This window comes from Nestor notabilis, unplaced genomic scaffold (assembly GCF_000696875.1).
Source record: "Nestor notabilis isolate BGI_N333 unplaced genomic scaffold, ASM69687v1 scaffold21141, whole genome shotgun sequence".
Taxonomy (NCBI): Eukaryota; Metazoa; Chordata; class Aves; order Psittaciformes; family Psittacidae; genus Nestor; species Nestor notabilis.
In genome coordinates, this window is record NW_009913612.1 from 527 (window position 1) to 13,101 (window position 12,575).

The 12,575-nt window shown below is 41.3% G+C and overlaps 1 protein-coding gene across 1 annotated transcript in view; it reads left to right on the forward strand.

Moving 5' to 3' along the window:
- SLC35E3 (solute carrier family 35, member E3) overlaps positions 1–3,374 on the forward strand; it is a gene marked incomplete at its 5' end in the record, with an annotated part of 3,894 nt that extends 520 nt beyond the window's left edge. The window contains 4 exons of the mRNA XM_010023281.1: positions 115–142; positions 1,444–1,602; positions 2,558–2,640; positions 3,097–3,374. Coding sequence (XP_010021583.1) covers positions 115–142; positions 1,444–1,602; positions 2,558–2,640; positions 3,097–3,283 — 457 coding nt within the window. The remainder of the gene's footprint in view (positions 1–114; positions 143–1,443; positions 1,603–2,557; positions 2,641–3,096) is intronic.
- Between the last annotated feature and the right edge of the window lie 9,201 nt (positions 3,375–12,575).

Below are 12,575 nucleotides of genomic sequence, written 5' to 3' on the forward strand. Positions count from 1 at the left end.
GGCTGGTCTTCGAGGTGCTGCCCCTTTGGGTTAGATCACCTGGAGACGGCGGGTTGCCTTATGGGAAACCCTCCGTACTCTGTTATAAATATGTAAGAATACTAAATTTTGTAGTTGTTTAAGTAATTTGTACGATTTTAAGGTAAATTGTTTAAGGAATTCATAGTCCTCGCTGCTAAAATGGGGGTGTCGTCTTTAATGTGGCCATGAGCATATTTTCAAAGGGTGAAGATGGCTTTATCAGTGAAAGTCTGTTTTTCTAGAGAAACAGATTTACTCATTGCTGAAGCCAGTGCCTTGTGCCTGAGCCTTTCCTTAGAAAGGGCATTTTCCACTCCTTCAGTTTATCCCGTGGTTTATCCCTCAACTATTTACATTTTATCAGCATCCTTCCTCAATTTTGACTACACACAGTCTAAAGTGGATTTGTAGAGGGTGCATTAATATATATGCACCTTTTTGGCTGGTTATGGCTGTAAGATAGGTATGTCCAAGGACTGCCTTAGCCCTTTCCACTGTAACATCGTTCTAAAGCTCAAGACCAGCTCATTATCAGCCATGACTGTCTCCTGTCACGCTGATGTGGTGCTCATCATGAATTTAAACATTAATTTCTTTGTAACAGGTGTACTGTGCTCCAAAAGAGATGAGGCTCTTTGACCTATAGTGTGCAAGATGATAAATAATGATCTCTTGTCCTGTTTTGAGGCAGGAGGAGGAGAGAAGATGCTGCCTAGTAACTTTAAGTGATGATGTGCATGCTGGAGGAACAATAGTACCAAGTGAAATTATTCTGTATTTTTTCTTGAGAACTTAGCAAGTTTATATGCTGGAAGCCATGTCACCAATTAATGTGATTTATGAAGTATTAAATATTCTTCAGTGCGATATAAAGATGTATCCTTTTGGCTGTACCATCCATCTTCATAACCACAGATAACCTAATATCTCTTAAAGCACGCTACATTGAAAATCCAAGTTATAGTCAATATTGAAATGAAATCCAGTAAATTTGGAACACACTGGCAAAAGAAATACAAGCGTTTACTGGTTTTGTTAGCTTGTGCATGGAGGAAAATGGGAAGAAGGGGGCAAAAGCAGATCTCTACTTAGGCAAAGGTGCTTAGCTCCCTCATAGACAGGATCTGGAATTTGTCTTAAGGATAAAAGGGAGCTGGTCTTTTTTTTTCCAGCTCTGCTACTTTTTTGTTTTTCCTCAAGAATAGCACTTTCTTGCATGGCTTGTGCGCTTGCAAGAGACAAAGACATGGGCGTCCAGTTAGGCAAAGGCAGAAGACGATGCTCAATAATGTGTTCATATAGTATTGTCCTCATGATACCCACTCTGTGTTAGTAGCCAGTTTGCTTTTGCTTGGGTTTTCAATTGATGATTTTGTTTGGTTTTTTTCCCTTGTGTGTAACAGCTTTCTCTTTTGGTTATAGTGGGTAGGAGCTAAGCAGCATGAGTTGCAGGTAAACTCTATGCAGTTGCTCTACTATCAGGCACCAATGTCTTCAGCTATGTTGTTGTTCATCATACCCTTCTTTGAGCCAGTCTTTGGAGAAGGGGGAATATTTGGGCCCTGGACGCTTTCTGCTGTGGTAAGGCTTTTATTGACTTTATTTAAATATAAATAATCATTGCTGATGTAGTTAAATTTGGCAGTCAGATCTGTTTCTTTGTGAAACAGATTTTTGTACAGTCATCGACTATGATGAGATGAGAGGGGCATGTGAAAGAATACAAACACCCTTGTGTCCACCCCACTTCCTCCCAGAGGAGTCTGTCTGACGATCAACTTACCTCCTTATTCTTGTTTCTGTTTAGAGGGCATCTGAGCAACAGGAAAATCTGACAAAATCCAGAAGCTTCCCCTAGTGTATTAAATTAAAGCTATGTAAGTGCCCTAGTTCCAGCTGTTACTGTCCACTCAGAAAAGAAATAAGCATGCTCACTTTGACACTTTCAACTCCTCTTCTGTGGAAGGATGCCAGCATTGGTTGTTCTCTAGAATTGCTTGTTTATTTTCACCAAGGCAGCAATGATTTCTCTCTATCCTTCTGTCCAGAAAAGAGCCAGTGGCACATTCATACCGCTGCTGACTGTGCTGCTCGGTGATGGGTCCTTTCTTGTAGCACTGCGGTTTATGAATGGGATAGCAAGTATTCACAGGGATAAAACTGGATGTTTTTAAGAGTAGTTTTTAGTGTGACCATAAGTAAGACCTTGTCTGAAAGGTAAAGCCTATGACGTCTGTGTGTATGAGTAGCCAGACTTTCCAAATCATTGTTCAAGTGATTTTTAAATTGCTGAGAGTGAAGGAGAAAAGGCTTGTGGTTCTATCAGTATGTATTTATGGACATCATACCCTGAGCTACTTATACACATCACCAGTGTCTGTACTGATCTGAAGCTGTTCCTATTTTTGTTCTCCGTGTGTTTTTCTTGCCTGATATTTTGCATTTGAAAGTAAAGGCAACTAAATAAATAACCTGGAATGTATCTACAACTGGCCAAAAGTGTGCCAGATTACTGACCGTGTCCGTTAATCCACAGATAATGGTACTGCTGTCTGGAGTAATAGCCTTTATGGTAAACTTGTCCATTTACTGGATCATTGGAAATACATCACCTGTCACGTATCCTTTGTGCCATTAGTTGTTTCTCCTGTTCCCAGATGAATTATGTTAGCATTCATTTGGACTGATTTACTGTGGGAAAACTGTTTGATCACCTGCTTGCTTTATCTTAAACGGGGAAGCTGGAAAAGCGTGTTCATGTTTCACTGTATTTCATTTCTCTGTATAGATAATGCTAGTTAACTTACTGATGAGACCTTCGCACCTACAAAGAGTATTTGCCCACACTTTGACGCCCTTGAGGAAGTGCTGGCGTGTCAGTTTGTCTTGTACAACGGGCGGAAGGCCTTAGGTGGGGGTTAATTCTCAGAGCTGCAGAGAAACAGGAAAGTTGCAGGAGTTGAAGTCAAGGTGATATACCATTGCATGCTTTGTGTGTAATTAATGATGTTCCCAAGTGTTTCTTCTTATAAAAAACACTACTGCTGTTTGCTGTTATCCTTGACAGATGTCTAGGTACAACATGTTTGGACATTTTAAGTTCTGCATCACCCTGCTGGGAGGGTGCCTCTTATTTAAGGATCCACTGTCTGTTAATCAAGGCCTTGGGATTCTGTGCACGTTGTTGGGCATTTTAGCTTACACCCACTTCAAGCTCAGCGAGCAGGAAAGCAGTAAGAGTAAATTGGCTCAGCGTCCATAAACCAAGGTCTTCTGGAGCTTAATAATGTTGTGAAGGAGGACAAGTATTTAAATAGACATTGGTTCCAGAATGCAGAAAAGATGCCTTGTTCGTGTGGATCTGTGGGTTTAGTTTAACCACGAGGATTGTTATTCTGTAACAAACCCAAATGAAATGAATTCTGTAAAATGCTGGGGTTTGCCACCTCGGCCCATACTGTCATTTTCATTCAATTAAAATGGTAAAGGAGAAAAAGGCACACTTCAAATTGCTGTGGAAATTGTACTGAGCTAATTGTATTTTTTGCATACCGAATGAGATCATGATGGCTACAGTTACAATACAGAGGGAGGAAAAAAAAGAAAAGAAATCCTGTCTTTGTGATCATGCCAGTATTACTGTTGTGAAGAAACTTGGAGGTGCTTTTATGCAGATGTTCTGGTACGTAGTGATGCTTCCTCCTTTTTGTCTGGTGAGTGATGAAGAGGAAACAGACTTTGTTCAGTAGGTCTAAAAAGGACTGCCAAGCTCATTCCTGTTCCTTGTATGCTTTCTTATCTGTGCCTGGCTCCAACACATTGATAGATTTTGGCTGAGGAAACTAGAGAAAATCACAGGTGGAGAGAGACCAGAGGAGACATTGGAAAACTTGAAGCCACAGGCCAACCTATAGAAAAGTAGGAAACTGGATCTAAACAGTTCATCTTAGATTTTTCTTTTGGTCTATCAGGACACTAATGAAGTCATCCATGTTCTAGATAATTCTGTTACTGCTTTTTAGTTTTCTCTGTGCCAAACCCAAGGTTTTACATGAGCTTTTGTAAATGCTCGTGAGCCTAATAAACTCCCTGATTTTGTGGGAATAATCAAGCATGTTGCAGCCCTTGCACACAGACACCCATGCTAAACGTGGTTTTGGAGAACTCTTCAGAACGGCCGTACCAACTGCAGTGGCCGTGAGGGCTGCCTCGTTCTGTTCTGTCTGTGCCTTCCCCGGGAGTTGCTCGGGTGAGCTCTGCAGCTTGGCCCATTGTCCTCATTCCAGGGGCATCAGAACTGTATTGGAGCGAGTGAAGAGTGAGAGGTGGGATCTGCTCCTGCTCTAATTCAGGAATGCTCTGAAAACGATTTTATGACAGTATCAAGCACTGATTTTGACAAGGGGGAAGGAGGAAGTTGAGTGCTGTTCTATTTTAAAAAAGACAAAAAATAACAGCTTTCAGTAAATCTGGTGAGAACATACGTTCACTAGATTTGCAGGGTTAGAATTTATTTGCAGCATCTTACATTTTAAGGTTCATTTTATCTTCATCTACCTCTGGCAGATTTAAAGAGGGGAATTATGTGAACAAAACTAGGTATTTTAAGTTTTTCAACCACCGACAGAAATGATACTTAGCTCCTCTAAGCTTTTTACAGTACAGGTAACCAGTCTTTGTGTAGGAAGGAATACAGATCTTCTCAAGCCTGTAAATTATTTATTCTGTTACAGAGTTCTTGATTTAAGAAAAAGTTCTTTCTCCGTGTAACCTAAGTTTATACTGTAATGCTTTGTCATTTCAGGGTTAGAAATACCTGAATAATTTTACATCTTTACCAACTGTGTCTTGGTCATTTTACTGGTCCAAGGTTAATTTTTTGTATATGTTTTTATAAACCTGTATCATTAAAAGTACAGCTGGACTACTGAAAGATGTGTTCATAAAGCCAATCTCCAGATGCATATCCTTCAGTACATACACTGAGAAGTTCATCTGCATTAATTTGTGCTGTGCACAAGTTCTCCTAAAATGTAGATAGACCACAAAGACTTACAGTTAGCAAACAACTGAATTGGAAGCCTGTGTGACAACAGTACTTGGGATGAGAGTGATGTAAATGTGTAGAAAGTGCTAGAATGAACAAAACAATCGTGTCTGAAATTGTAAAAGAATCCTTTAGGAGAGGAGTGGATCCGCCAGAGAAAGTTAGCAGTGTCATTATACGTTGTAAATGCAGTCTGTTGCTGGAGTGTGTAAGTTGTGGATGTCACTTAAGTGACGTGATTTTTTTTGTAAGTTCAAGGAGTTTCCTTTGAGATACACCTGTTGTTATCTAACAAATAAAGACTCTTGAACTTTGTAATATGGTTCAAAATATGAAATCCAGGAGGCATGTGTAATTGTGGGATGAATAGATCTTTGTATGTATTGTTTCTTTGGATACTATGTGTAGGGTGGGAATAAATTTTTCAATCACTTGACTGATCTGTGCTTATTGCAGGGGAGGATAGTTGTTCTTGTCATTTTTCACCTTGTGCTTGCCTTGGGGGCTCTATGTTTATATAAGACAAAACGGTGCCACTTGGGTTTCTGTATCTATAAGTATTTCAACGAGTTTGCATGTTTTGGGGCTGAACTTCTGCACTAATGGGGGAATTTTTAAATCCTGAGGTACAATTGGAGTCACATAAAAATTACTGATAACCTACCTGCTTGGAAACTTGCTCATTCTAGTTTGTACTACATCACTTTAATAGGTTTAACTGCTAATTATGTGCACTTCACCCAGTTTTGGTTTTCCTGGAAGAGAAATCAGAGACTTGGCGGCTTTAACAATATGTAGTCATCACCCTGTATGTGCCATACTGTCCAAACCCTAGTGTTTACTTTCTGCTTTTCTTCTACTTCATAGTCCACATATGACTAAGCAGTGGTAACAAGATGGACCTTGGTCCTTTTCTGCCATTGAGTGCTTTGCTGCTTTTATTAGCATGCTCTACTTCAGAAGCTGCCATTGATCTCATTCCAGTGGAAAAACTGGCATAGGTACCAGCGAGGCATTTAAAAAGGAGAGCAGATGATTCTGATTAAAATATGAGTGACGGGTGGTAAGTTACCTTTGCTAGCCTTGTCCCTGAAAGCACTTGAGAACAGCACACACAAGGTTTTCTCACTGTCCGCAAAGGAATAGGAAGTATGCCTTCACTTACGAGATACTCAGTTCAAAGCTCTCTGTTACCTTTGACTTCGGTAACTCAGCAGATTTTGCATCTGGTTTTGTAGGACTTGCTAAGTTCTTGCAGGCTTTGGGGGCACAGTGCCAGAGCAGTTTTCCTGTTGATGGGTGGGCCGCTTCTCTCTCACCCTTGAGGCTGAAGAAGAGTGGTTTTCTGCTGTTACATGTATGAAAAGCAGGTTTGTCTTGCAGCAGTCTACCTTCGAGACAGAGCTGCGATTCAACAGGAATGTATCCTCTCTCTCTGCCTCATTTCATGAAATGAATACCCAGTGGTGACCTGGGGCTAAAAGCAACATTAAAGCCTGTTTGGGATACCCATTGTTTTTATTAAACCTTTTGAAAAATATTAGTGGTAGCAAATGCTGGTTAAGTATTAAGGTAAAAAAAACTCAAAATGTCCCATGTAACAAGAGCTTCAGAAGAATGTTTTATAATGTTTTGGAGCACAGCTAATGTCTAACCTGTGTCTAGTTTCTCACATTTGCAAAATATATCAAAAAGTAATGATGGATTTCATAACTGGCTGTAGATACTGGTGCAGTTTTGCTGCAGAGAAGGGGTTTGCTCTTGAGCAATACTGTGCTACCAAACACTGGCATACTGTTAATGTATTAGCAGTGATTTAGAAACATCTCGTCTGAAAGTCACCTATGTGCTTAGGAAAGGAAAAAGAATGCTCCCCCTGATCGGCAAGAGAGCTTTTTATCTTCTTGCTTTTAACAACAAACAGGAGGCTGGCAGTTGAAGGGAATTCAGAGAGCAGGCCTTAGTGTCCCTCAAATGGCCTTTCATAAAAAGGTTCTTCTCCCAGGATGGCTGTTTTGCTCCCAATTGTCAAGTTGGTGTCTTCTCTGGATTTTAAAAGCAGCAGTTTGGACTGCGGACTTGCAGGTGTTTGCTTGTGTTATGGGCTGTTTCCTCTTAAAATGTTATGTTGGCAATTCACAACCCAACTTCCCTGTTTAATTAGAGAAAACGAAAAAGAAAGGAATGTTGAAGAAATGAAAGGCAGAGTAGTAAAAACATGCTTTGTTTTGCACAGTTTCATTCATCTAACTGTAAAGGTGCAGCTCTCTTTCTCTGCTGTTCTGATCATGTCGATGCACAAAAGCACGAGCTTTTTCCTCCATACAAATTCACCCTCTTCCTGCTGGTGCTCTCTCAGATCACAGTTTCAGCCTTTGATTTGACAGCTCAGTTGCTGCAAAGATGATTGGGATGTCAGCTGCAGAAGGTTATGAACATGAAGTGAAAAACTTATCAGCATGAGCTGATATAATCTTGGCTAATAAGAAATCCTGTTCTAAGACACAGAGACATCTTACCAGAGACCTGTGCTTAAGCAGCAGGGAGAGGTGTGGGTTTATCTCCAGGCAAGGATTGCAAAGAATGCAAGAGTTGAATTGTATGGACTCTTGCTATGTTGCAGTAGTTGACAAATTTAGTTCAGTTTTTAAAAATAAAATATAAATGCCATACAAAAAAGAATATCAATAGCTGGATTCAGAGAGCATAAAATCTTTGCCAGACTCGTCCCACAGCAATGGTTAACCTTCCTAAAAGAAGGGAGCTGCTGTTCCACCCCTCCTTTGCCCAGTGATGCTGAGCTTAGTGAAGGGGGGTTGTGTTCCCACAGGCTGGTCTGCTTTTTTTCAACTCTATCAGTTGGTCCAATGAAAACATATCACCCCTCCCTGCAGAGCTTGACTCGCTGAACTTACTGTTTATGCTTTCATCCAACTGACTTGGATCATGCTCTGTCTTCTTCCAGTAGCTGAAAGGTGTGATGGACCTCAGGGAGCAGCACATACTCCATCACCTCCTGTAACTGTGGTGTGCAGTCAGCCCTGCTGCACAGGATCCAACCCAGCCCGAAGGACTGTAGTTAAGAACTAAAGAAGGGGAAAGTGTGATCCCTTGTCATTGTTTTAGTTGTAAGTGACTTAACTAATCCTTTCAAATTTTAGTCTGGCATTTCCCTTTAGCAGGGGCATAAGAAAGCTCTCTTTCCTATTTCAGTCAGCCCTTTCTGTATAAAATGTAATTATGCTATATTTTAGGGAATTCTGGAATTGAGACAGAAACCACAAATACATTGATGTCATGCAGTGTTGCTTTTTTTTACCTAGGGACCCTTGACTGCCTTCCTTCCAATCCAGACAAAAAATAACTGTGTAAAATACAGGAGTCAGGTGAACCTGAGTTAAGATGTAATTTGGCAGCCGAGGAGCTGAATGTGCCCTCTCAGCTGCACTAGCTCAGTATCCAACAGGCACAATATACCGCCTTTAGAATGGAAAGGTGGGAACAGGCGTGGACAGACTAAGCATAATGTAATGCAAGTCAATTACGTATTTAGAAGCAAGTAGTAGGGATGATCCAAAGGTTGCTGAAGGATTACTGTTGCAAAAATATATTCTGATTTTTTAATGGCTCCGCTGAAATATGAATACCAGTCTTTCATTTGAAGGCACCTGGTTCTATTTAAGGAGCTCCACGAAGTCTGGCATGGCCATATGGGTAACTAGCACATTCAGGATGCACACGTGGGATGCACATGCAGGCTAGTGGTGTGTCAGAAAACAGCAGTATTATTTTTAGAACTGTGGACGGCTGTGTCACATCCAGGAAATGCAGGGAGGAGATCTCTGGTTGAAGCACAGCATAAGAATGTAGTTTTTAATGACCTTGGCACAGAAAACAGGTGTATTTTTTTACTTTCTTACAAAGCAGAGGCTGAGAAGCAAACTTGTTTAAAAGCAGCTGTGTTCAGATCAACTGAAGCATATGAAGTAATTGTGGTGAGTGAGACCACAGAATGGAGGTGGCTGTGATGGGGCAGGGGGGAGAAAGGAACAAAAGCGAGACAGTGGATTAAGAGACAACTGAGAGGAGTATACAGCACATATACAACTAGGTAGGTTTTTAAATGTAAGGTCAAAATTCAGATGCCTAACTCCACAATTAGGCATCTGAATAGCAGAGGCAGGTTTGTCAGCATGAGCTTCTTCCCTTTCAATTGTACTTAAAGGAGAAAGGCACATGCTCAACGTTTCCAGAAATAAAGCTGCATAGTTGACAAGTTTGACATCTTTTTTGGTCTCCAACTAAATTAGAGATGCTGTTCAACAAAGAAACTGAGTCCTTGTTCTCCTTCCTTACTCTGTCCATAATGGTTTTAATCCTCTTTACTCTTTGGGGAAAAAGAAGCCATTTGCACACTCTTCTGTCACATAACTAACTGAAGTGACTGAGCATGTTTTGTTTTACAATACTGGAGTTGCATATCAAGAACTTTGGTTCAGGTCTTGTAATTTATCTACATGTGCACATGCTGATTCCACCCAGGCTTCTGTCTGAGCTGAATGGAAAAAGCCGCTAGTATTACACATCATAAACTGTTGTGAAATGAAGCGCTTCTCTCCAAGGGGTGGGAAGGCAACATTAAAGTCTTCTGGGATCCAAAGTGATTACTTGTTAAAGGAATTTCTTGTGGTGGTTAGTTAAAACCAGGTTTTCTATTAATCCAGTTGAGAAGATAAACTGACAGTGGTGCTCATAGCTCCTTCAGGCAATTATGGTACATTTCCAAAAACACATGATCCTGTTTTTCTGAGTGGTAAGATAATTCTTCTCATCAGGATTAACAGTGCATCAGTGGTTTTTTAGCTACTGTAATTCCCCAGAGACCCTCTTCTTCAGCTTTTATTAAGGTGCATTTTACATAAGACTTGGATCTACAGGTAGGAGGAAAAAAAAAAGGGAGAGAGATGTAGATCTGTTTCCCGAGCAAGACTTCCCCATAAAGGGTATTTTGATTCATGGAGAGCTTTAACTTTATCATGGGTGGATATACACTTTAATTCCAGACCCCTAAACCTATAGTCTCAGAGAGGCAGAGTGGACAGACATATAGGAGGCTGGCACTGAGCTGCAGTTGCTCAGCACCCACAGTCAGTTGTAACAGAACTAGATGCAAGCTTACAGAACCATCTGTGCTTGGGTGTCATTCAAACCTCATCTGAAGATAGAGATTGCAATACAGGTAGTTTGAACATCAGAAACTTTGGGAAACTAGCAGTTTTAGTGAAAGACATGCTCTTAGCACACATGGCCAAGTCAGTGAAACAGCATGCTAGAGCTCAAAGGAACGTGTCCTGCTCCTCCCCATGTACTCAGCTTTGGGCATGCACTTCTTCCCCTTGATCTGTCTGACCGGGAGATTTCTCTGACCCTCTGCTAGGCAGAAGAGTTGTGGCTGGTTCAGGCAGCAAGCTGATGGTGCCTTGCGGTGCAGGCAGGCAAGTCGCAGTGCAGGGACAAGGGGGAAGAGTGACACCACCCGGCTAGAACCAGGACCGAGGGAGCTGGGGCGGGGGGCGGGTACCTCTTTCAGTCGTCAACTATAACGTCCATCCGCCCAGCCTCTAAAGCCGGGTTTTGAAGGAAAAGGTTTCACACATACGTAAAATGGCAAGAAAGCCCTATTTTTATGTACAGTTCAACTTCTCAGCCAGAAGCCCTCAAAGGGTTTCACAAGCACTGCACAACATATTTATGTGCCTGTAGTCGTCTTGAAGTCTTCGGGAGACTGGCTGGCTCTGAGCCCCAGTGGCTCATTTCCTGCCTCTGCAGCTTCCCCTGGACTGGCAATTTTATTTTCCTTGTCCCCTGTACAAAGGGAAGATCTTTGGAAGGTTTGTATGTTGGTCCTGTTTTTCAGTGTGCTCTATTTAGCTCACCCAGTTTGTGCTACATCAGCTGTTTCTGCCTCTGTGAAGACTGCTTTATTCATTTGAGAGTCTGTAATAATTCACAGGGTGCCACACAAATCAGAAATCACTGGAATACTGTTTTTAAAGGCTGGATAATTTTCTAATCAGTTACATGTCCCTAAGCAAGCCAGGATTTTAAAATCTTGTAGTTAAGTATTCAGAGGGTTTTCATTGAAGTGTAAAAGTAAGATAATCAGTTCCCTGATCTCTGGAGTTTCCTTTTAAAAATTCATGTACATCAATGCATACAAGGATATCTAAAGAACTTATTTTAGGATGTGCCATCCTTATTGACTAATGGGATCTTACATTTTGGGGCTAGGAATGACTGAAATGAAAGAAACTGCTTGAAAAACTTTTCTGCAAAAGTGGCTTGACAGGTTTGGGTTCTAGCGGAAGAAGCCAGAGACATTGGGCTCAAAAGAGGCACTGCTTGCATTGAAAACTGGAACCAAACCTAGTAAAAATGGAGAGCTGATATGCACATGTAAAGTACAGATAAAACCATAATGTTTCCTTAGTTTTACTGCGGCTTGCATAAAATAACCATATGATTGCACAGACCAAAAGGACTCAACTCTTACTCCTTGTGCACAGGCTGACAGTGATGTGGGACAGTACTGCTCCCCAGCTGCTTGTGGCTTCTTCTCTTCCAGGGACAGTTGCCCCTTTCCTGTTTGTGTCAGCAAAGAGGAATGTGTGCCCAGGCTGTGGTATTCCCTGGATTCAATCACTGGAGTATGTTTAACATGCCAGGCTGTGAACTGAACCCACTGCAATATGGGTAGTGATCCCTCTGACTTACTGCACTGCAGGGCAGTAACTTCTGCTAAGAAAGTACAGTCAACAGCAGAGGGAAGTGATGTCTTGAGCTGGAGCAACTTTATTTACTAGAGCTGCTTGATCAAAGCTGTAATAACAACAGCAAATCATGCCTGCTAGTAGGCAGAGAAATGTCAAGATCATAATTTTGGAACTGTGTGAGAAAAAAGCTTTGAAAGTGATGGAAAGATCAGCCACAAGATAAAAGAGAGTCTCACTTCTCCCTTTATCTGAAAGAAAAGTTGCCACAGTAAAAGGTGTGTATTTGCTATCAGAAAGGAAATTTCCTTAATATCGGCACAAGTGGAATGCAAAATACACAGCTGAGACATGTTCTCTACAGATGCCAAGATGTACATTTCCAAAGCAGCTTTCACAGAAGAGGTTCAGCTTGAAGTAGAGAGCAAATGAGCTATAAACAGAACAGCCATAAGTGTCTTTATCAGTACAATCTGATGAAGTTTGCATCAACTCATCTTGCAAAGAAAGCTTTCAGCTCCTTTGCAACACAGGAAAAGCTAGCTAGGGCTAGCTAAAGTAATTACCAGTGGAATCATGTACTCTTGACTTCTCCCTAAGTAACACCTGAGGGAAACTTCTGGGAATTTGGACTCAGGTCTATCACAGGAGATACTTGCAAGGGTTTATCAACCCAGGTGACTGATACCACAGGTAAAGGCAGAACATTCAGGGTGTGGTTAGGTGATAAGGGAAAG